This window comes from Micromys minutus (genome assembly GCF_963924665.1).
Source record: "Micromys minutus genome assembly, chromosome: 18".
Taxonomy (NCBI): domain Eukaryota; kingdom Metazoa; phylum Chordata; class Mammalia; order Rodentia; family Muridae; genus Micromys; species Micromys minutus.
In genome coordinates, this window is record NC_137953.1 from 43807341 (window position 1) to 43831404 (window position 24064).

The window sequence follows — 24064 nt, forward strand, 5'->3', positions numbered from 1 at the left end:
TCCAGTGGGCGCATCCAACACATGGGACTCAAGTACAGAAATTATATTTATCCAGCCCACTGCCAAAGAGATCACATGCCCCGTGAGTCACTCCAGATGTGCTCAAAAACAGAGCCTCTGTGTGGAAGCCCAGTCCCCTAATCCCAGAGAGAGTTAGGTTAAGAGAGGTACCAACTTCTGTCCCACCCAGAAGGCAGCATCTACCTCTAGACTGTGGAGCCAGGGAGAGGCCCTTGCTTTCCCTATAGCAAATAAAGGGCAGTGAGAACTCTGTCATCTCAGAGAGAAGAGCAGGGGCCCACCTGTGGCTCCTGGGGTCCTGTGAGAATAGAAGGTTATTTTGTCTCCCTCCTGAAAGATGCTTTGGAAGGTCCTGATGATGCTGCTGGTATTTTCCAGCACCCAGGCCACTGTGTCCTGCAGGTGGAGCAGGGGTGAGTTGTTTTTATTCTTGTGTTTCTCTGGTTCTCATTCATCTCTCTTGAGTAGAATTGTGGCTGTGGAGAGGAGTTAGAGGGAGGAAGACAGGAAAAGTCCTGTGCCTGCTTCATACGCCAACTTTGCCAGTGCCCTGTGCTTCCTGGTGTGGTCCTCTTGGTGAAGGGTGGTGATAGAAATGCCGGTGGAAGAGCATCCGAGCAGCTGATTTGAGAACCTGATGGAGGTGGGGAGGCTATTGCTGTTTCCAAACGGTTGACGGTTGCAGAGAATGGGAACAGGCTCTCTGCAGATTCCTGGCTGCTACTGCTGGGACAAAGCCCCTCAGAGAAGGTGTCAAGCTCTGCTGCCCGAGTGATGGAACGCTGGCCACTGGGACGAGGGAGGCTGCTTGCTGCCTGGGGGACTAACACACTGGCCAAGAATGAGGTCTCCAATATGCTATGGGTGTGCATTTTGGCAACCAGGTAGAGCCTGTCTGTGGTGGTGGGTAAGGGAAAAGGAACAACTGGGGCATCCATCCAATGTGCCTGGCCCCTGACATTCCCATCAAGCCTCCATGTAAAGAAGGTGTATGTGCAAAAGCTTTTCTCTCGTGTGACATCTTCTCTCTCGGACGCCACTTCTGAGAACAAGGGTGGCATCTTTACACTGGTCTGACTGCACTAGGCAAGCACCGGGGACATATTAAGCCAGCCAGTTTATTACGATCAGGAAATGAAGAAATGGGGGCGCTACCCACCCCATGCCAGTCTGAGGAGAAATCTTTCCTCTGAGTTCAGCTGAGTTCATCTTCCCAGAAAGACCTAGAAACACAGTGTTCCCTCAAGTCAGGCCAGATGCTATCTGTAGAGACCCCATGAGGGGATGAGGATTGGCATGGTGACAAGGATGTGCCCCCTCCTCCTCAGGGACGATGTTGGACAGGGAAAAACCGGCCTGAGCAGCAGAGAAGCATTTGCAATGGAAGAGAGGAAGGAGTTTGAGGAACTTACCATTTGTTTTATCCTTTCTGCCTAAGCCTGATATTAGAGACTGGCCAGAACATATGTGTTGCTGAGATGCCAATGACATAGACTTTTCACACACACACACACACACACACACACACACACACACACACACACGCCTGTCTGCTCATCGTGTGCATAGTTTTTAAGAGCAGCACTTGAGGGTGGAAAGCAGAGAGGTCTTAGAATTGGACTCTGTCACCTACACTTGTCTCACTGGGAGCACAACTTAATTTGCCAAAGGAGACAAAGGCGACTTCTCTTCTTAAGGCGCTGGCTGTCAGGAAGTCAAGAGAGGACTGGACGTGTGAGAAGGCTCCTAAACACTCCCGTGAGGACTTGGAGATTTCACTTCTTGCTCTAACGAGCTGCCTGCATGATCTCTGGCAGGTTCCCGATTTCTCTGGATGTTGTTAGCAAGTAGCATCCTGACAATTACAAAACACGTCCTCACAAGGCTGATTTGAGGATTATATTCAAAACTATGCTACAAAAATTATGTACATATATGTTAGTGGCTACTAACCACTCTAGAAATCTAAGCATTTTTCCTTAATAAAACATGCTTGACAGCAACATCTGAGGCTCTTTGGGGAAGGTTTTCCCAGCAAAGACACCAGCTCTAAAGGATCAAGGCCAACACAAATGACCAAAAGGCCATCATGGGACAAGGTACAAAAGGTTAGATGTACGGTCCAAGACAGTGTTCAGAAGCAACAAGTGATGTGGGGTCCATCCAAGTTTCTTCGAAATTCTTCCACAGAGTTGGCTTTTATCTTTGTTTTTTTTAAAAACACTTTTTCTAATTAATTCAATTCTTGTCCCCTTTAGGTCAGCTCAGTTGATAAAGTGAATTCCATGCAAGCATGAGGGCCTGAGTTACCCCAGATTCCATGTTAAAAAAAAAAGAAAATCTGGGTCAGGCCTGTGTTGTAACCCTGTCACAGTGGAGGCTGAGCACAGGGTCCCATCGCTCACTGACCACCAGCCTAACCCAACTGGTGAGCTCCAGGCCAATGAGACACACTGTCCAAAGACAATGGACCATGTTCCGGAGAGTAACATTCTCCAGGCTGTCCCATGGTACGTTCCTATGTGTGTGTACACACACACACACACACACACACACACACACACACACATTTCCCATAGGTGTTGTCCCTTTTACCTTATCCTTACTCCAACTCTGAACTGCCACCCTACTTTCAATGAATTCCCTAAAAGGAGTTTAAGGGACACTCTCCTTATGAGACTGTACTCTTCCATCTTTACCCCCTACTACACCCTCCCCCCACAGACACACTGCTCTATATAAAAAGCAGCCAAATAGGAGTCTGCCCTCTGCCAGGCAGCCTTCCTCTGCCCCCTTTCCCAGCCTCCTTTTAAGAAGTGCTCTCTAGGATTCCCCCCAACCCCCACCTCCCAGGGTGGAGATTTTACAACCAGTTCCAGGACTGCCCAGTCCAGCCCCACCAGCATGACGGAGTCTCGGTGACTCACCTGTGGTTTCTGTGGTTAACAGGGACAACCTGAGGACACTGACCTACACACACAGTCCACGTCTCGAGGCTTGTCGTGGCAATATCTGAGGGGAGTGGGCTTGCCTGACCTTAAAACGGTAAAATAATACATACATAATAACCAACAATCATAAGTATGTTGTTGTTAAGGACATATAAAGTATCTCTATTTTCTTACATTTATTTATGTGTGCGTATGTCCGTGTGCATGTGTGTGGACACATATGTAACTCTGCACACTTTGTAGGAGTCAGTTCTCTCCTCCCAAGACTGGCTGGATGGCAGGCACCTTTCTTGCTCAGCCATCATCCCACCCCCACTGAAGTATTTATAAGACAGGTTAGTAAAGAAGGCAGCCCCGAGGGTTACTGTGTGTCTTAGAGTTGTGTTTGTCCTTGTTCTTAGATGCTCTGCCAGGAAAGGGTTAATGTTGGTCTCTGCAGCACTGCCTAGTCCCATGCAGATAACTATTCAAGGGAAGTAGAGGGTGGGGGAGAACCCCCTGGTAGAGGGCTCAGGAGATCTGATCCCATGTCCACCTGAGTTCAGCCCCACTGCCCTGTACACCTCCTTGCCATTGTTCCATCCCCCTGTTGTAGAGCTTTCTAGTCAAGATAGCTCCTCTACAACACTGTCTCACTGGAACCAGGCACAGAGAAGGCTGGGACTGTGGTTTTCTCCAAACAGCACCAGTTTTCCAAAAGGCTGGCCCAGGAGCCAAAGAGTGGCCAGCATCAGAGTCTGGCAGAAGATCTTTCATAAGCAAGAACATTTCCCTTCCACACCCAGAGCTGCTTCAAGAATTCATTCACAGTGGCACTGTGCTTTGGCTGAATGTGGTCTGCAGCTGGTATCCTTTCCAGCATGTTCTCTGGTGCAAGTGCTATACATGGCTGAGTGGACTCCACTTGAGGGCTCTGCACACAAGAATGGGAGCAAAAAGACAAAGGTCAGTTTCAAACCAGGATTATGAAAAGTCAGAGGTCAGACTCCATCGTGACCCTGCTTCCTCCCTGGGAGCCTTGGGGCTGCACTCCAGGTCACAAAATCTGCACCAGATAAAGCCTGGGGAGATAGCAACTACCCTGACTAAGATGAGAAGTAGCTCCTTCTTAGCAGGAGCAGGGACTCCTGAGAGATAAGGAAGAAGAATGGTACCGATCAAAGTCTGCTTCACTGGGACCAGACCTGGAACTTTGAGCGATGAAGAGAGACTCACTCTCTCACAAAGAGGAAGCTTTTATAAAGCACCCCGAAAAAAAGCAAGCTCAGCGGCAGCGCAGCTAGGGTGGCTCTACAGTATCATTCATCCAGCCAACAAACAGTAATGGACACGATACTAGGTACCAGGAATACAGCGATGGGCAAAGACAGGTCCCATCCCCACACAGAGCTGACATTCTAGTGAAGGGCACAAAACACAAGCACATAGAGAAAGATCATTAATTTGCTGGATGGTAACATAGTAAGGTCGGAGGCTAGAGTGTGAAAGGATTATCATCCTAAACATGGTAGTGACCAAAGGCTCAATTGGAATTAAGAAAAAGAACCACAAGAGACCCGAGAGGTGCAGGAGGGAAGGCTTGTAATCTCTGTGGAGCTTGGGAGCAGATATTTCAGGGAGAAGAAACAGATATGCCTTGAGAGAAAAGCTTGCCAGAGGTGTTGAGAAACAGTGAGGTTGAGGACTTTGATCTGGGAATACTTGATACCGTGTGAAGCTTGGTGGGGATGTGTTTGCTTGTTTGTTGGTTGGTTGGTTTGTCCTTGGGAAAAATAGAACCACAGAAGGCTCTGGGTGCAGTGACATCTCCAGGTCGCTGTTTCCACAGACTTACGTCAGGTGCTGTGCTAAGTACAGAGTAAGGATGACCCAGGGGTAGAGCTAGAGACGCCATTAAGGGAGATGGTCAGGGTTAGAAGACCAGGAGGCTGTTAGAATGTGGCAAGATATAAGCAAGTTCCTGGTAAACTTGGAAGAGGCCATCACCAAAATTTGGTTGGCTGGATATGGGATGCTAAAGGAAGGGGAAAGCCAAAGATGGCAGCTGAGCAACTTGGGAAGATGAAGAATGCTGGAGAGAATACAGGTGTGTGTGTGTGTGTGTGTGTGTGTGTGTGTGTGTGTGTGTGTGTGTGTATGTGTGTGTGTGTATGTATGTGTGTGTATGTATGTGTGTGTGTGTGAGTGTGTGTGTGTGTGTGTGTGTGTGTGTGTGTGTGTAGTCCTATAAGATCCAGTGGAGAGAAGACAGGAGTGGGGAGGGAGAGAACAGGCTGAATCACCCGCTCAGTGTCTTCACGGAGGCTTCGTGCACATGTGGAGGATGTGATCCACGAGCCCCCAGCAGAGGAGAGGATGGAGGGTGTGTGTGAGAAGCATGTGACTGGCGTGAGAGAGGAAATGAGAGTGTGAGCACATGAGGAGACCGGCTGCTGGTCAGCAGCTACGGGTGTATGTGAGAGGGTGACTGAGATTGTAAAATACAGGTGCTTAATGTGGCGAAGTATCCTCCAAACAGACGCAGGTGTGCAGAGTCAGGAGATGGCCCCATGGGTAAAGGTACTTGCCAGTAAAACCTCATGACTGAGTTCAGTCCCTAGCACCCACAGTTGGAAGGACAGAATCGATCCTTATAAGTTGTCCTCTGACCGCCATGTGTGTGAGTTATTTAAGGACACCATTTTATAACAAACACATCTCTCTCAAGGTTATTCGGAAATGAAGAACAGCCATTCTCGTGGAAAACAGACTATTATTGTCTACCTCTGACTGAGAGATTAGACTCTGGGCCTACAGGCTGGGTGTCATGCTTTCGATCCTAGCTCTAGCAAATCTGGACCAAGGTCCTTAAAAACCAAGTGTCCTCATCTGTAAAATGGGAAGTGGAGACAGCTCTCTGTGGACGCATGAATAGACACACCCTGCTGGCAGACTGCTCTGGGGTTATTCGCTGTTAGTATGTGGATGTCTTGCTTTCGTAGCTTCTGTTTGCAGTCCAACGGTGTCCTCTAACCTGGAGGCATGGATGGGGCTTGCTGGATCCAGTTTCTAAAGTAGCTTCATTCACCTGGGGAAATCTTAGCAGGTGAATTACTTGTTCTGTGCTGGTCAGTCAAATGTGTCACCGATACTCATTTGCCCATGACGGAGGGGACAATCTGTTCTCACTCTCAAGGGTACCCTGTACCTGACTTTTAAGCAAGGAGACTGGTGAGTGCCAGATATCCCCAAGACAGACACATGGAGTAACCCTCATGTAGATGTTCAGACCCCCAAAGAGAAGCTTGGTGATTGGGCTGAATGTGGAACTGTAGGGAGAAAAGCAAGCAAGCAAATACACCCCAGAAAATGTACTCAAAGCAGTGATTCCGAGCAAGCCTCTAACAATCTTCTTGTCTGAGACTCTGGGATCCTGAGGATGTGGGTGTACTCTCTGGAATTCTCTGGTGTTTCCATTTCTCGCCCTCTTCTTCTTACCGTCTGGTGGGAAGAGGATGCTAAGCCTGATAGTGGTCCAGGACTCTCCCCTTGCCGAACTTACCCTGTCTCGCAGTTCATGGGTGGCTCACAGTAGCATCCTTAAATCGGGGTTGTTGGTTTATTTAATGTGTAGTTGCCCTTTTTTAAGTCACCCCTATCAAGCCAGCCTTCTGAGCCTTACAATAGGCAAAGCTGATGGGGAAAAAAAGAGGAAAACTCAAATTTTATCCCAGGAGCTGGCAATCCCGAGAGCCCTTTTCAGGAGGAGAAGGAAGCAAGACACCAAATGTGCAGAATGGGCAAGAGAGCCTCAGAGGCAGATGCTTGCTGAGGGGTGAACAGGAGAGGAGAGCATTCCTGGGGAAGCAGGGCTGTCACCCAGCAATGTGGGAGCAAGCCTACTTTCAAGCTTTGTATATGTTTAGTTCAGACCCAGCTAGCATTGCTTTTAGCCACAGGCCTTTTTGGCAGGATTCAGCCTTCATCATTATGGACAAGAACATGGGATGGGGGCGAGACACGTGTTAAACTTTCTCTTCCATGATTTGACATTACCTGGAAAGACAGAATTATTGCTCGTTGGCTACCTCCAGCATCTCGAGGTTGCCTGCAGAGTCACATCTAAGCAGCTGAAGAGCCACTGAGGTAGCTGAAAGTAAGCTACCCTTCAGAAACCTAGGGAACATGCATATCTCTACCTTACCCAACGCACAGGGTCAAGGTAGCAATAGGAATATAAGGAGAAATATGAACTACATAGTTCTAAGAGGCAGACCAATGTAGAGATAGAAGAAGAAAAGGAAAGAGGGACCCATCTCTAAAGTACTGTGTTCCAGATGGATAGTTGTTTTAGTGATCTCTGGGTTGTATTGAGAGACCCTGTCTCAAAGAGTAAGGTGGAAGAGTGATCAAGGAATATATATTCCCAGGCCCAGTGTCAGCCTTTCACGTGTATGTGTGCATGCACACACGCACACACACACACACACATACAAACATATACATACACACACACACACACACACATGAAAAGAAAACACAAAATATTCGTGCACCCTGCACACTTCCCACACAACCACCACCCTAGTCTGGAGAGCTCCAGCTACTGCTAACCCTAACTAACCAGTGTCATTATTAGCTATAAGAACAGCAGCTCTGATGACAGTGGCTATCACTAAGCTCAGATTTGAATGAGAAAGTGTTAAGAATTAAGGGTTCCCTAAGGTAAGAATAATAAAAGATATGCCCTCAGGAAAGGGACGAAATAAAGAAAGCACCAGCCCGAGATGTCTGTAACGTCCCTAGGGAGCTTGTAATCACGATGATGTACAGAGAGGCCCAGCCCATGACACCCTTCCCTTTCCCCGCTATCTGCCGGAGATCAGATATTTTCATGAGACTGCCTACACTAAGGAGGCACCTAATGGACTGACACTTTAAATTTTCCAGTAAGAAAGATGTTCTGGAACCATAAAAATAATTCAGCAGTTAAGAGCTCTTGCTGCTCTAGCCTAGAACCTGGGTTTGATTGCCAGCAATCACATGTGCCTCCTTTATCTGCCTGTAACGCCAGTTTCAGGAAATCCAACAAGCTCTTCTGGCCACTTTGTACACTGAATGCATGTGGTACACACACAGACACACAGGTACACACCTATACTCTAAATAGAATACATATACTTTTTTAAGATGTGGCAGACAACATGGAAGAATGAAGGTACACTTCCTTCCTTCCTGAACTGTACACTTCCTTCCTTCCTGAGGAACTGGCCTGTACACTTCCTTCCTGAGGAACTGACCTGTACACTTCCTTCCTGAAGACTAGCTCTCGTGGTACCAAAGGACCTAGGCAAGCCACCAAGGGAGAAAACCAATCGATAGTCTACCCAGCTACAGCTTTGCCTTATGGACAACAACAAAAGCTAGAACAGCAAGCTGTCCCTAGAAGTGCAGTAGTGGTAGTTTCGTCTTGGTCGTAACCAGCAACCATCAAACTAGACTTAAGAGCTGCTCCGAGGAAGGAATCCATGCCGGGTACTGTAAACGTAGCCTGTTACCTGTAACTAGTGAGGCCATGGGGTCTAGAAAACAACCTACTACTGACACTTCACTAAAGCAGTGTAACATCTAACTGCGCTCTAGCTACATAGCCTTGGCCTCACGTGCAAGTGTTTCTCTCACCCCATACAAAGATGCTTCTCTTTGTGGCAGATAGAAACCATTACAGAAAGCCACAACTGATCAACACACAGAGAACAACCAACCACGGAGTTCCCGCCCAAACTGATATAGATACAACATAACTCTTCACTTAAGACTCAAGGGAACACCTCAAAAGAGAGGGCAGAAAAGTTCTAAGAGCCATATCTGCTGTGGCATAGAGTCTTCTACATGTGACAGGGACCTTAACAATGGCAGCAGAGCTGCCATGCCAGCGTGGATAGGGAGTCTCACAAGGCTCACAGAAGCAGAGCTACAGACAATTGATGGTTGCCTGGAGAGGAAGAATCAATCTTTTCTCAGGGATGAGGCCTCCCCACCATCCCTGGGAGGGTAGCCGATTCCAGGAGCTCAACCTGAAACACATAGGAACAACATTAATGAATTCAGCAAGCTGTGTTTATAAATTTATGTTCGTTCAGATATATGCTTATATGTATATAATATATACATATCAGATATATACATATACATATCATATACATATCATATATACATATATACATACACATATACACTTATGTCACTTATAATTAAATAATCAGATACCAGGAGCTGGGAGGAACATGGGAGGAGCTAGAGGAGGAAAGAATAGAGGTGATATAAATACAGTGCTCCTGTAAAATTCTCAAAAAGTAGATTAAGAAAACAAGGATGTTCTGGGAGAACTGTGGGCACGACCCTGCCCTGAAATAGTCCCTCTCCTACATCCTTTCAGGGCAGAAATAGGAGAGAGGCCCATAAAAAGAAGAGGAGGGAGATGAGGACCTGAGTTCAAATTCTCAGCACCCGTGAGAAGCCAGGCATGAACCTGTAACCCCAGAGCTGCAATATGGACACAGCAGGGTCCCTGGGGCTGCTTGACCAGCCAATCCAGCCAGAACAGTAGCCCCATGTTCAGTGAGAGACACTCTCAAAACATTACGGTGAAGAGGTGACAGAGGAACACATTCCAGCGTCAGCCTCTGGTCTTCCTCTAGTGCTCCCACAAGCAAGTACAGAACACACATGTGTGTGAACACAGGCACACACACAAACACACAGAAATAGCTCGCTCCTCGTCCCACACCAGGTACCCATGTTTCATTTCCTACAAGGAAGACAGAGGCAAAACGTACATCCTGCTGTTACTCTCACTTTGTACCTCCAGATTCCAACAGGCACATAGAAGCACAAAGCCACGTCCCCCTCAGCCCTGAGGAACTTGTGGCACAAGCTACGACAAAGGCCAGCTTTCACGCAAAGCAGTATCCAGCTGCTTTATATGGGAAGCGGGAGGTTTCAACAGTGGGCTTTTCATGAAGGTTCCTTTAGGTTGAGATGTTCTTTTACCATTTCTGGTGGAAATCACTCTGGAAGGTTTCACACAGCTCCTGCCCTCATCAGCGCATAACTTAATGCACAAAGCATAAGCACCCATGCTATGAGAAGTATGGTGCTCAATGTCAGAGGACCACACTTCTAGTCGTCCGGTTGTTACATTTCTTTCTCTGGTTTTCTAATGGTCACAGTCCTCTTCTAACCACGGGTTTGTCAACCATTAGTGACTGGCATCTGATACATAAAGGGGCTGAGCATGTGGCAGGGGCTATTTGATTCAGTCCTGAAAACCTGGGGCTTGTCACAATCATCGTGTATTCAAGAATATTCTGTTTTCTCCATCAGTGCCTAGTACCCACCAGGAACCCACCCATCTTCTTCCAGCTTCCATGAGTCCTTGACTGTGCAGTAAATGCATTGTTAAATCAGCTGGATTTGGGGGGGGAAGCTCTGAACTTTCAGACACATGGTCCCCTAGAGCCCTGTCTTCGGGTCTTGCACAGTCTGCTTTCTTTCCTCTCTGCCCTGTCTGAAGATCCTTGCATCTCTGCTTCAGAAGCTGGGTTAGCCAAAGTAGCCATCATGACGCTAAGGCTGCAGTGCAGACTGGTTTTAAGCATTCAGATGTGCTGTGTGATGGGCAATAGTTTTAGGGTCTCCCTTGTAGGATTAGGAAACTTCTTTGCTTGTGGTTTTATTTTTTTCTATTTTGCTTTGTTTTAACCTAAATTTCCTAGCACAAACATGGCCCAGGCAGAAAAATTTTTTTCCAGTTCCTTGAATGCTCCTGATGAGCTACTAGTCTGACATGCCTGGGAGCTTTCTGAGACAGACACAAGAGAGTCTTCCACCTGCCCTCACCCTAAGTCCACCCACTTTCAAGATGTGCTTGAGAGGGCTGCCCTCAAGGTTACCCACCATGCATGACAGCCCCACAGGTCAGTCTCTTGTCTCTTCCAGCTGCACTGTTCCCAGCTGCCCATCGGCCAAAGAGGTCCTTGTCACTGCCATTGAATCCAGTTCTGCAGACCTCCCTGGAGGAGGTAGAACTGCTGTATGAGGTAAGTAGAGGGAAAACCATCAACCGAAGTCACCCAAAGACACAGATCATCTGAGAAGTGGTCTGCCTGGGGCCGTGAACTTGGATGGTTGGTAATGTGACAAGGAAGCCCTAAGCTATCCCTGGAGGTGATAGAATCTGGCGTACAAGAGATTCCTGGGACGGCCTCACCTGTCCATGTGTCCTGACAGAAATGACAATATTCAGAATCCAGTGAGGCTTTACCGTAGGTGCCTCTGGCACACCCTGGCACAGAGTGGAAGGTCCTAAGTGAAAGCTTAAGGCATTGCTTGTCTCTAATGTCCAGGCAAAGCCAAACCAGAACCTCTGAGCCAGTTGTGTCTCTGAGCTTTGCCTGAAGAACAGAGGTGCTGTCTGCCTACTCCACTAACTCACCCAAGTTTCTAGGAGCCCGGACTAGCCCACATGTTTTCTTTCTCCACTTATTTCTGCTTTCCTGAGACCTCACTCCTCTCGGTCACGGGGTGAGTTTCTTGAGGTCACTTGGTTCAGGCCAGGAGCTTTAACTTCCAGGTCTGAACTTCAGTCCATTGGTCAAGAGTCTCTGAGCCTGAATCTCAACTGTCACATGGAATTTCAGTGTGATCCCAAATATCCCCTTCCAGCTTCGATGGCTATGGTAAAGTGAAGCCAGAGATGCGCTTTCAAACACTACCCTGGGCAGCCACCTGCCAGAGCCTTTGCCAAGCCTCGAAAATGGGAGTTACAAACCCATGGCTCAGAATGACAACCAGCAGTGTCGTGGAAGGCAGAGAACAGAAAAGGGAGGAGAACTGGGATTTGCAGTCTTTCCATTCTTTGAATATTAACTGGTGTCCTCGTGGCCCTGGGCAGGAATGAAGATGATAGATACAGGCCCCATTCTTGCAAGCCAGCGAGATACAGCGTCTCTGCATCCCGCTACCCCCAGCCCCAGCACAACACTCTGCGTTCTTCACATTCCCACTTCTGGGTATCATTTTACCTATGATGGTCAGTTTATACTTCAGAAGACCTTCAGTGGGTAAGAGGGACAAAGAGAAGATAAGGATCACTTACCTACATGGTGGCACTGTGGATGACACCAAAAACTATGTCCCATTTACCCATATTTGTCCCGCAGGCTTCCCATACCTCAGTGGAGTAAACACTGTAGCTGATCATTTTACAGAGAAGAAAGGTGGGGCCCAGAGAAGTTAAGGAGAAAGATGAGAGCTGAGGCTTAGGTCCCTTGGATTCTAAGTTCTTCCTACGGATGCCTTCCACATGTGGATGGTGACCTCTCACTCTGTCCTTAACAATAATTTGTTTCATGTTTGGATTCTTTTTAAATCCCATCTTTCTCCACAGCTCTTGCTAGCTGAAATTGAGATCAGCCCAGACCTGAAGATCTCCATCAAGGATGAGGAGCTAGCTTCCCTGCGAAAGGCCTTGAATTTCCACTCAATCTGCAATAACATAATCCCCAAACGTATCCCAGATATACGAAGGTTGAGTGCCAACCTGGCAAACCACCCTGGAATCCTCAAAAAAGAAGACTTTGAAAGGACAGCCTTAACCCTGGCTTACACAGCCTACCGAACAGCCTTGTCGGAAGGACATCAGAAGGACATCTGGGTCCAATCCCTCATCAGCCTATTCCAGGCCCTGAGGCATGACTTGATGCGGTCCTCAAGCCCTGGAGTGTCTTCCTGAGAGAATGGCCCATGCTAGGATGTTGAATCAGTGACGGGCACACACAGTCTTCCAGAACTTTCATCCTTTACTACACTTGCAGAGAAATTTACTTCCCACATAGAATGGCAAAGATAAATGAGTCACCCCTATGCTTTTTTGTCCCTTGTTGCTTTAAGACAGACATATCTGACCTGTGATATAATGTTACCTGAGAAAAGGCTAGACTGGACTCCCAAGATGCCTGCAGAGGTCAACTGGTCTACCTGGTAATGGGCAGACATCTCACACCCAGGAGTTAGGACTGACAACAGAGTCTGGGCCTGGCAGGAGGGTGGTGGGCAGATTTCTTTGGTTCTAATTAATCTGTGCTGAATAAATATTTTCTGGCAGGTTCTACTTTGAATATAAAAAGGCAGGGATGCATTCAAATAAATATATTAGCCAAGAAGGTTATACGTGGTTTGTCCCAAAGCCAAGGAGAAGAATCAGTGTTATGGTGACCTACATGGCTTGACTCATCTTTTCTGAAGTTATTCTGAAACAGGAGAAATAGGAAGGACCCATGGAAGTGCTAGCAGTCCACCCATGCCCTGCCATTTCAACGTAGAAGCCAAGCTAAAGCATAGTGCCTTCCTAATGAAAGAGGTGACACCATTATGTTCGTTTGTCCTAAAATACCATAGCATGGTCAGCAATTGGGTGCTCCTGAAAAAAAAAAATCGATTTCAGGTGACAAATTGTTTACCTTTCAAATGCTGAATATTTTTTTTTTTTGCTTTACAAATGTTAGTTTGATATCTGTTCATTATTTATATTAAATACAGGTTGATATTTAAATGATATGTGTGCAATATCTTTAGCCCTTGTTTGATATCTAAATTATTTAGGACATTCTAATAAAGGAGGCAGACAACCCCCAGGTTCCTTCTTTGTAAAATGACTACAACCTTTGAGGTTCTACAGGAGGGGTCTTGTGTCTATGGGGTCTGCTGAACTCTTAGAAAAACCCTCTCTCCAGCTCACACACAAGAACAAGCAAGCCCTGTCCATCTTGTGTGGGGTCCTGGGGTTCTCTGCTGCCCCCTCTCATGGAGGTCATTAAATCATACTTTTTATTGTTACCCATACACTTGCCCCTGACAGCTATCCTTCTTGAACAGCCTGGCCCCTAACCAAGCCATCCTATGCCGAGGTCACAGGCTGTGACCTGTCCGTGGAAGGGAAGCACCTGGGTTCTGGATGGCTTTGTCCCAGCACATAGATCTGGCTTCTTTCTTCTCTTGGGCTCCAGCTGGATTCTGGGAAATCCACTACAGAAAGTAAAATATTTGAGTGAGGGCTCTGCTGGACTACATTCTGGAAAAGAGGATATTTTGCACTCTCCATTTAAGCATTGTGTCTGGACTTTCCCAAAATCTTCCAGCAGGTGAGCCTTGCCTGTGTGTTCTAGCTGCATAATCTCTTTGCAGAAGAGCTAGTCATTTCTTCCAAACATGACGTTTCTCAAACATGAACCTCCCCCTACTCTCCTGCTCAGAGAACTAACCCTCAGTCCTTCTCTGTCTCACCCCTGAACATTCTTCATAGATCCCAAACCATTTCTAATGCTTTCTCCTTCCCTCCCTCCCTCCTGTGTGTGTGAATGTGTGCACTGTATGTATGTGCACACAGGGGAGTGCACCTCCTATGCACACAGAGGTCAGAGGAAAATGTCAGGTGTCCTGCTCTCTCTCTCTCTCTCTCTCTCTCTCTCTCTCTCTCTCTTTCTCTCTCTCTCTCTCTCTCTTGCTAACTCTCACTAACTTGGACTAGGTTGGCTGCCAGAGCCCCAGCAGTCCTCCTGTCTCTTCAGCCCTCAGTGCTGGGGTTACTGGCGTTTGTGGATGATGGGGATTTGAACTCAAGTCTGCATGAGTGGTCAGCAGATGTTCTACCCATGAGTTGTCTCCCTGAGGCTGCTTTTCGCTCAGCTTTTCTCATTTGCATACCACGTGTTCTCTCTGGCAGTCGCTCTGCCTGCCCTTTTCTGTTATGTCTAATGTCCCAATAGCTAGATCCAGTTATGAATATCTGGGGGGTTTTACTCATCTCCACCCTCTTATAGCACCCCGTCTCCTCCCCTCTCCGAATCCACTCCACCCACACTGCTCCCTTTGTTGCCCTTCAGATATAACAAAAGTCAGCATGCAGACACAGCTGGACTCTGCAGAGCCGGGCCCATAATCCATAGCCAACTCTGCGCATTCACTCTTTGTTTTCCTGGGTGTGGAGTGAGCAGGGACCAGCAATACCTCAGTTCCTACACAGTATGCAAAACCCTCCCAGCAGCTTTGCCTCCACCTAAAGACTCCACCAGATCCACCCTTGTACTCAGGTGCCCAGTGGACGACCAACGTGGTAAGCTACCTACTATGCTGTAAGCTAGGGAGAGGGACAGAGGTAAGCTACCTACTATGCTGTAAGCTAGGGGGAGGGACAGAGGGACTGGAGTTGTGTGAGGAGAAAAGTCATTCCAGGAATCAGTGGTAAATCATTCACCCAGCACACACACACACACACACACACACACACACACACATTCACAGTTCCTTCTTGCTCTGTTCGTTGGGCTCAAACCCTCTGGGTAAGTGCTCTGCTACTGAGCCCCATTACATCAGCAGCTCTGCACACTGATGTGTGACAGACTTCTGGAAGGTTTCCATCTTGAGACACCATGACCCTATGACCTTTGAACAACCCTCTTCCTGTTTCTCCACACACCGAGGCATGTCTTTCTTTTTCCATGAGAGTTTGACTGCTCCAGCAGAAGCATGGTGGTTCACACCTGTATCCCCAGCACTCAGGAGGACCAGAGTTGAGGGTCAGCCTGGGCTACGTAGTGAGTTCCGAGCCATCCTGGCCTAGAGATGCAAAATAAATATTTTAAGAATTTGACTACTTTATATGCCTTTTTTTTCTCTTTTTTTTTACACAGAATTGACACACTCCTTAGCACTATTCTGGACAGTGGTTTTTCCATGTGGGAAGCTGATAGGTCAGGGCAACTACTGGCCCTGCCATGCAACTTGCTTTACTTCGTTTTATTCAACAGATTTCACCTGCGGTGTATACGGCCCAATCACATTACTAAACTCACTGGAATCTTCCTTACCTCAGACTATCTTGTAGAGGAATTTGAAGCAGCTTCTGGGTTTGACAGGAGGCGTTCGTTTCTCCAGCTGTTTATTATTATCCAATCTCTCTCATCTCTGTAACCCAAACATCACAGGCATGTGGCCTTGTTTATTCTGCATTTCTGAACCATCACAGAAAATGAGGCAAGGATGTCATAGCTGAGCCAGCCTGTCTCTGACATGCAGGTAGAGGTGACTCACTATAACCCATCATACAATAGCTAAATGACTTCAAAGACCTGTCCGTAGTGCTACTGGCCCTGAAAAATCAAGGAGAACTGGTTTTGTGGGGCCACTTCTCCGGACGCGGTACTTCTAGGCCAGGGATCACTTCAGAGGGCCACGGTTGCACAAGGTGCCCAAAACCTGTGAATCCAAAAGAACATGGGTTCACAAGATCTGGCTTTCGATCTCCCAGATAAAGGTGATCTGGTCAAGATCATTACTTAAAAGAAGTTATGGGGTTTTTTTTTACTTTCTTTCTTTCTTTCTCTTTTTCTTTTTCGTCTTATTCCAAATCTGTCCTTTCTGAATATGAAAATGGAAGAAAAAAAAAAAAAAAGAGGCTAAGCCATTTCTGCAGATGAAATTCCCAGTATGATTATTAATGAGCCTTGTCCCTGTGGCTCACATGGTTCTGCATTGTGTCTCTTCTTGTATCTCTGTCAAGGAGGCCAGCCTGCTTTCCTTATTGGTAAAGAGCCTCAGAGCAGTGCACACCCACTCCAACTGGCATCTAGACTTTTCCAGAGGAGAGGGGGCCTTTCCGTTCTTCCCAAGCAGCCCAGCATCTTCCCTCTGGGTTCCTTCTTCCTGCTGGCTCTGATCTTTCTACCTTGCAAGTGACCAAGAAGTAAACTTTGCCTGGAAGGAGGTCTTAATACTGTTCAGTCCGGGACACGTTTCTCTAGAATTAATGTCTATATTCCCCCGTCACCAGATGTGTCACCTTCCTGAGTGGTGAGCAAGTGACTCTCTCAGAAGAGCTGTGTCCTCATGCTTGGAAACAACGGAGCAGTGCTGGGGAAGGGGGGTTATGCTCAAGGTGCTGACCAACATCCAACCCCTGGGATGCTTGAGAAATGGAAAAACAAGAGAGCCGCCTGGGTTCTGCCAAACCAGCAGACCCCCGCTGAGACCAATGAAGGGCCGCCTTCAGATGCGATATTGGCTCATTCTTTTCAACTTGCTGATAGGCTTTGAGAAGTGGGCGGAACCACTGCCCTCTGCCCTGTCCCATTGGTTTAGAAAAGTTAAAGGTGGGTCTCTGGCTAGTTTTAGTTCTGTAACAAAAAGGAATGTCTTGGAGATTCTTCACGGCTACTTTGGAAGTCCAGACTTCAGGAAAACTATAGGTAAGAGCTTAATCTGAAGGAAATAAATCGAAACAGAGTTAAGGTGTCAGGTACTGAGAGAGCGCCCTCCTCCCAGTCTGAGGTCTATCTATGCCTCAGACTAACACCCGTGCTGGTTTTAAGGGAAGGGGCCACCAGATTTTTACCAAAAGTCAGCCAGGTCGGAGGTAAAATAGCAGCTACCCCCAAACAGGTCACCAGAAAGAAGAAAAGCTACTGGTTTTCTTTTTTTCTAAAGCTTTAAATGATTCTTCAGTGCTGACCAGCAGCCGAAAGCTCACTGCTTGCGAGGACTTCTTCTGGCATCTAGAATGAAGCCACCCTCTTGTTAACCACAGAGAGAAAACCCACCGCCCCGGTGGACACTCCTTCTCCAGCTCCTTTTCGATGGCCACAGCACTATGCTGCTCAGTCCCACCTAAGGCAAAAGGCAAGGAGCCCAGCTTTCTGAGGAAACTGGGGACAGCCACCCTGCTTTTCTGCTCCCGAGACCAAAGAGGACTAACTCTTGGAGGCCAGGAGAGGTGCGAGAAGTCTTTCTGGACTGAGAGAGGAGCGTAGTGCGGAGCAGAGGAGAAGACCATCGAGGACTCGCTTCAGACTGGTCCACCATGGGCTTGCTGCAGAGCCTTCTCCAAGCAAGGAAGCTGCTGTTGGTGATCTGTGTGCCGCTGCTGCTGCTGCCCCTGCCCACTGTCTACCCCACCAGCGTAAGTAGCAGACTGCCTACTCCTGTCAGGGTATCAGTGGGAGTGGGGGAGCACAGGAGAGAGGCCTGAGGGAAGTGGAATGCTTGCGGGGCACCCCAAAAAGACTTCACTGAGATCTGGATAGATTTATCACACTTCTCTGGAGGAGACCAGAGTACCTTCCTCCTTAAAACTATTATTTACATCCCTCTGTCTCAAGATGGGTTCCCCAATTCTGCACTCATGAGCGCGCACGCGCGCGCGCGTGTACATACACACACACACACACACACACACACATACACACACACACACACACGCTCACACACCACAGACTGGGAAACCATAGCTAAAATGACTGTCATGTTGAAAAGGTATTACAGGAACTGTGGTTGAGCCCATAGAAAGGACAGACTGGAGCCCCTGTTTTTCAACCTGTGGCTATCTTATGTGACAGCCACGAGAGATGCAAAAGGCTCTTCACTATCAACCCAGAAAGGGAAGATAGGACGGGGAGGGGGACCTTTCAACCAGAATATGATAATGGCCATCCTGAGCCTTCTACGCATACTTGCAAGAAGTGCATATTGAAGTTGAAAGCACAGCTTAGCCTGTTACTCTGGTCTCATGCTTAAAACCCTCCACTGGCTTCTTCTCAGCTCTTAAAAACAACAACACAGACCTAATGCAACAAGAAAACAGAAATGCAAGAACTCTAAACCATGGCCTAATTTTGGAGCAGGGAGGTCAGAAACAAAGAAGCCTCTTGGACCTTCATGGTCTCCCTTCCTGTCTCTGCTACCCCTCCAGCTGACATGGTCCTGAGACTTTAGGGGAAAAATAAGCTAAGGCAGGTTAACTACAAGAATATCTCCCACATGGTTCCCTGGGGCATTGGATAACCAAGATTAAGTTTAAAAAGTTAAACAGAAGGGATTATCGTGGTCTTGTTAAATACAAGCTGACTTAAATCTATAGCAAATAAATAGTTCATCCTGCCAAGGAGGTACCAACTAAGTGTGGTCCGGGATTAGCAGGGAGGGATTGTGGTGTTTTGTTCATGGGCTGTATAACAGTTAATTTTCTGCTTGGTCTATGTAGAACCAACGCTTTGAATTTTCTTTTCATGGTATTTTTTCCCTCATTGACAGCTTAGTTTAAAAAAAATTCCCATGAGCAACACATTACCCTCATTCACAGAGCAGTGTTAGGAGGCCCTGCCTCCCGTATCATCAGCCTTCATCTTTGGGGACCTTAGCACCCACGGGAGGCACAAACTAGGTACATAATGCTGGCTACATCTCTTGCCTGTCTCCCACCCCTTGCACCCAACTTTGAGATCCCGATACTAAATTCCCTAGAGTTCCTAGGTGGGGTTGCTCATTCTGGGCTGCGACTGTGAGAAGCAACTGAGTATCTGGGCAGAACCTTCAGGTTGCTGTTTGCAAATTCTTCCAAGTGACAGTTCACAGCCGCATTTTAGAAGGTGTCAAAATACCTTTTCCTCTTTCCTTGCCTGATTCTTTAAAGTCTAGACTCCAGGAGGTTTCAGAGGAAGAGGACAGGGCTGAAGCTTGTGGCTGTGTGGGATATCACTTACTTAGCAGACAAAAGGCCCTAGACTTGATTCCCAGCAAAGAATCACCAAAAAAGATATTCATCTGAACACTTCAGCGCCTCTAGTGGAGGTTGCGTCCCAACCTTCCAAAGGAGATTCTTCAAAGTGTCCCCTTCAGTCGCTTGTGACAGCAGGTGAACAGATTTCAAACCCCTCCTAATAAGGTTCGAGAGGGATTTGACTGAGTGGGTGAAGTGGAAAGGAACCTAAGTTAGGGTGTAAGGTGGAAACTGTCTTCTCAGGGGAAGGCCACTTAGAACACTTTCCCCTTTTACTGTTGGTTTCAGGGTTTGGTTTTCTTTGTTGAGTTTTGGTTCTGTTTTGCTGGCAGTGTCTTGCTATGTATCCCAGGCTAGCCTCAAACTCACAGTCCCCCTCCCATGCCTGATTTCAGTTCAAATTGGAAGCAGAAGGAAAAAGAAATAAAAGCTATCCATAAAAGGCATTCCTGACCTGGGTGCTTATGCGGGGCCTGGGTGTCCAGAGCAACACACACAGAGGGAGGGGAGCTGGGTGTTCAGAGCAACACACACACACACACACAGAGAGAGGGGGGAAGGGAGAGAGGAAGAGAGACCTGTTCACCAGCATAAATTTACCTGCCTGCCAGAGTCCGGGTCAGGTACAGGGGCAGAAGACAGTAGCAAGGGAGAGTAACAAGAATTCTATAGAGTCCCAGGGACATCTGAACCCATAGTCTCCTGTAGGTGGAGAGGGCTGGGAAATGGTAGAAAGAGGGTAGTATGGATTCTGTGGGCAAACAAAAGATGCTCTAAAGACATCTTTTATCCTTCTAAAGAAAGCTACAAAACAAAACAAAACAACAACAACAACAACAACAACAAAACAATAGCAGTTTACCCTGTTCTTTTTTAAAAAATAACTTTATTTATTATATATTAAGTATGCTATAGCTGTCTTCAGACACACCAGAAGAGGGCATTAGACCCCATTGTTGTGAGCCACCATATGGTTGCTGGGAATTGAACTCAGGACCTCTGGAAGAGCAGTCAGTGCTCTTAACCACTGAGCCATCTCTCCAGCCCTACCCTGGTCTTAATACTGCAGAAGACAGGTTTTTCTATTAACTTATCCTTCTGGTATTTACAGCTGAAAAGATTATCTCTGCCTATCTAACTCTTACCAATTCAAATAAAATGGTACATAACAAAGAGACAATCTATCTTCCTCTCTCTCTCTCTCTCTCTCTCTCTCTCTCTCTCTCTCTCTCTCTCTCTCTGTCCTTGTCACTTAAATTAGGACCCTATAAAATAACCAGGACAATGGCATCCCAGTGAGGGACAGACCACCTCTGCCACTTCATCCTAACCTGGAATTAAAACCCTTCCTCCACAAAAGGGAAAAGTGGAACTTTATTTCCAGTGGGAAGTTTCCAGGCTTCCCACTTTCCCATCTCACTCAGATGGAATTCTGTTTCCACAGTAGAAGGATGTTTCTGTGGCATCAGGCCACGGGCATGGCTTCCAAGGGCAAGAAGCATGAGGAGGCCATTTCTCTAAACTGCATCCTCTTCCTAAAGGTATCAGTTCTATTATGTTATCAGCAATTCCAAAGTCTTATCTCATCTGATCCTTTGACCCTAGAGGAAATCTCAGTGGGAGAAAGTCAACAGTGGGCTCATTTCCATTTCCTAATGCCAACCTGCCTTAATCCATGACTATCCAGAGGGAGCAAGGTCCCTTCCAGCAAAGCCAACTAAAAGCTCCTACTGCCCGTCACCGGTTCATGAGGAGCAAGGTACTCCATGCTCCTTGATGGGCATGCCAACTGGAGGATAGGCAAGCCTGCTCCCTATGTAAACACTGACAAAGCCGGCCTGGGTTCTCTAAGTAATTGTCCTCTCTGCACCTCGGAATGTTACCATTGTTAAGATCTCACACAGTGACCTCCCCCAAGAGTAAACCTCCTAGACTTCCTCAAGACCACCCCTGGCACCATACAACCAGCATTGCTGGAGGCTAAGGCCAAGAAGGATGGGGCTGTGGCAAAGATGTCTTTATTTATCCTCTGCACTCTTTGGTTGCACAGTGTGGTTTTTGACAAATTGAGGAAAATACTGGTAAATTTTCCAGATTTCCCACTCTCCCATTCCACGCAGATGGATGGTATTCTATCCCCTTTGTAGAAAGGCGTTTCTGTGGCAACAGGCCATGGGTATGGTCTCCAAGGACAGTGAGCACCTTTTTGGGACTGTCATAACTCAGGGGAGGAGGTACTTCTGATAGCTAAGTGAGAAGAGGCAAAGGATGCAGCTAGGCACAGTGCTCCACACAGTGCTCTACACGGTGCTCCACACGGGAAGACCCAAGAGCAAAAAGTGAGCCCCTCCCAAGGGTCCTTAGAGCCAAAGCTGAGATGACAAGTCTGTCCTCCCTCCTCTAAAATGAACCTCTCAGACTAGGGTTTGCTGCGTGTCCCCTACAGTGTACACCAGACCCCCAACCCCAGGAAGAGCACTGCCATTCACTGCTGGTACATGGTATATGCTCAGGCTGAGAACTGAAGGGGAAAATAGCCAATAGTTCTCCCTAACAATTCTTTGGATTAACATCTAAGCCAGATGTAGTGATGAAGGCCTCGAGTCCTAGCTGCTCCAGAGTTTGACTTGGGAGGATCACCTGAACCTAAGTTTGAGATCAGATCAGCCTGGTAACATAGCAAGACCCTGTCCCTCAAAACCAAACCAAAACAGCACACACACACACACACAAACCCTGTTGAATCAAATGTGTTGAATTAATATTTTGAAGCAAGAGAGTTAAACTGCACTTACTTTAAGACAATGAAGCCTGCTTATATTTTGATGGGAATCTTAAATATTAACACCACAACGAAAATCCAATGATGCCAGAGAAAAGATGGGTTCAAGGCCATGCTGGAAGGTCTTCAAAGTCTCTCTAGAAGAGTCCTGAGATAGAAGCCCACCCTGGAGGCTATGAGGACACAGCATGAAGCCCACCGTGTGTGTTATTTTTAAATCTTCTTACCAATTTTTAAATCTTCCTTTCAATGGGTATATACCAGATGCCCCAAATTCTTCATGCATCATAGGCCTGGGCTGAAGTTCAGGATGACTGCCCCCAGACCCCACACATGAACCAATCACACACTGATCTGTTTTCTACTACCCCCAGGAGCCACCGGTATCTCAACGACTTGACTCAACTATGCACCACATAAAGCTTTATAGTCCGTGAACCTGACCCCAAATGCTGTGTTCCGAATCAACTCTCACCCTCTGTACTGTACTACTTTAAGAATCACCAGAGCTGGGCCTCTCAAAACCCAGGGCCCACCAGGATATGCCATCCAACCACATGGCCAACCCCGATCCTTCCAGTGAGCACCCATACATCCACCCACAAACGGTGGCTGCCATCTTCGTTGGCCAATGTCAGCATAGCATCTCCCAGGGCTGTACCCTGCCGCCCTCATGGGGTCTAAGTGTCTATTGCCTTGGCCCTGGGTCTCATTTGGAGTTTTCATGGCAACCAGTGTTCCCGTGACTAAGCTGCTCTTTCCTCCCCTTCCAGGAGGCTGCGTGTGCTTACGTGTTGCTTGTGACCGCTGTGTACTGGGTGTCTGAGGCCGTGCCTCTTGGAGCTGCAGCCCTCGTGCCTGCCTTCCTCTACCCGTTCTTCGGCGTTCTCCGATCCAGTGAGGTTAGACCCCTCATAACCCAACCCTGTCCTCAGGTCTGCTGGACCAGTGAAGGAGGCCTCGGAGGACAGGAGATTCATATGCACGTGATGGGGGGAGGGCTCCTGAGCACTAGGCTTTGTGTGTGCTGGTCCAGACACTGAAATATCCCCCTTCTACCTTCAGCTCCTTCAGCTCCTTCGAAGTGCTCAAAACTTGCCACTCCCAGGAAGCCTTCCCTGACCAAACACAGACAGTTGGTCCTTAGATTTGAAGTTGGGGGTTGGCTTTGTTTTGCTTTTACAACAGGGTCTCATTATATAGCCCTAGCTTTCATAGAACTCATTACGTAGACCAGGCTGGCCTTGAACTCAGAGAGATTCACCTGCTTCTGCCTCCCAAGTGCTGGAGTTGGAGGCACATGCCACTGTGGCTTTCTGATTTGTGACTCTAGGAGACAACAGCTGTGTCTTGTATGTCCTTCCGACTGCACCCACACAGGCAGGAGGCAGGGCTCCCATCTGCTGGGCTTCCTTCCCCCCCGCCCCATATCTGAGCTCGCATGAAGGATAAACTCCCGTCGTTGACAGGGGTTTTCTGTTTCCCTGTCCACTGGCTTCTCTCTCCTCTTCTGAGATAAAACTGCACATTCCTGATGCTTCCTCCAGACCACTGCGTGACCTCTTTGCCTACAGCCAACCCTCTCTGCTCACCTTACAGCCTTCAGCAAAGCTCAGACTGAAACTGCTGGTGACAAACCCAGGCTGTGACCAAATGTCATGACAAAGCCTACCTACAAACAGACAAACAACGACAACAACGAGAGTCCTGAAGGGGGGG

At 47.6% G+C, this 24064-nt stretch overlaps 2 protein-coding genes across 2 annotated transcripts in view; both read left to right on the forward strand.

Annotated features, from left to right (window-relative positions):
• Positions 1-304: 304 nt before the first annotated feature.
• Positions 305-12747, forward strand: FAM180A (family with sequence similarity 180 member A; the record flags this gene model as incomplete). The annotated part of the gene is made up of 3 exons (XM_080932544.1): positions 305-434; positions 10953-11053; positions 12403-12747. The coding sequence occupies exons 1-3, from the start codon at positions 359-361 to the stop codon at positions 12745-12747; spliced, it is 522 nt and encodes a 173-aa protein (XP_080788670.1). The 5' UTR covers positions 305-358.
• Positions 12748-17868: 5121 nt separating this feature from the next.
• SLC13A4 (solute carrier family 13 member 4) overlaps positions 17869-24064 on the forward strand; it is a gene marked incomplete at its 5' end in the record, with an annotated part of 35952 nt that continues 29756 nt past the window's right edge. The window contains 2 exons of the mRNA XM_080931960.1: positions 17869-17967; positions 23119-23247. Of these exons, the coding sequence (XP_080788086.1) occupies positions 17869-17967; positions 23119-23247 (228 nt within the window). The remainder of the gene's footprint in view (positions 17968-23118; positions 23248-24064) is intronic.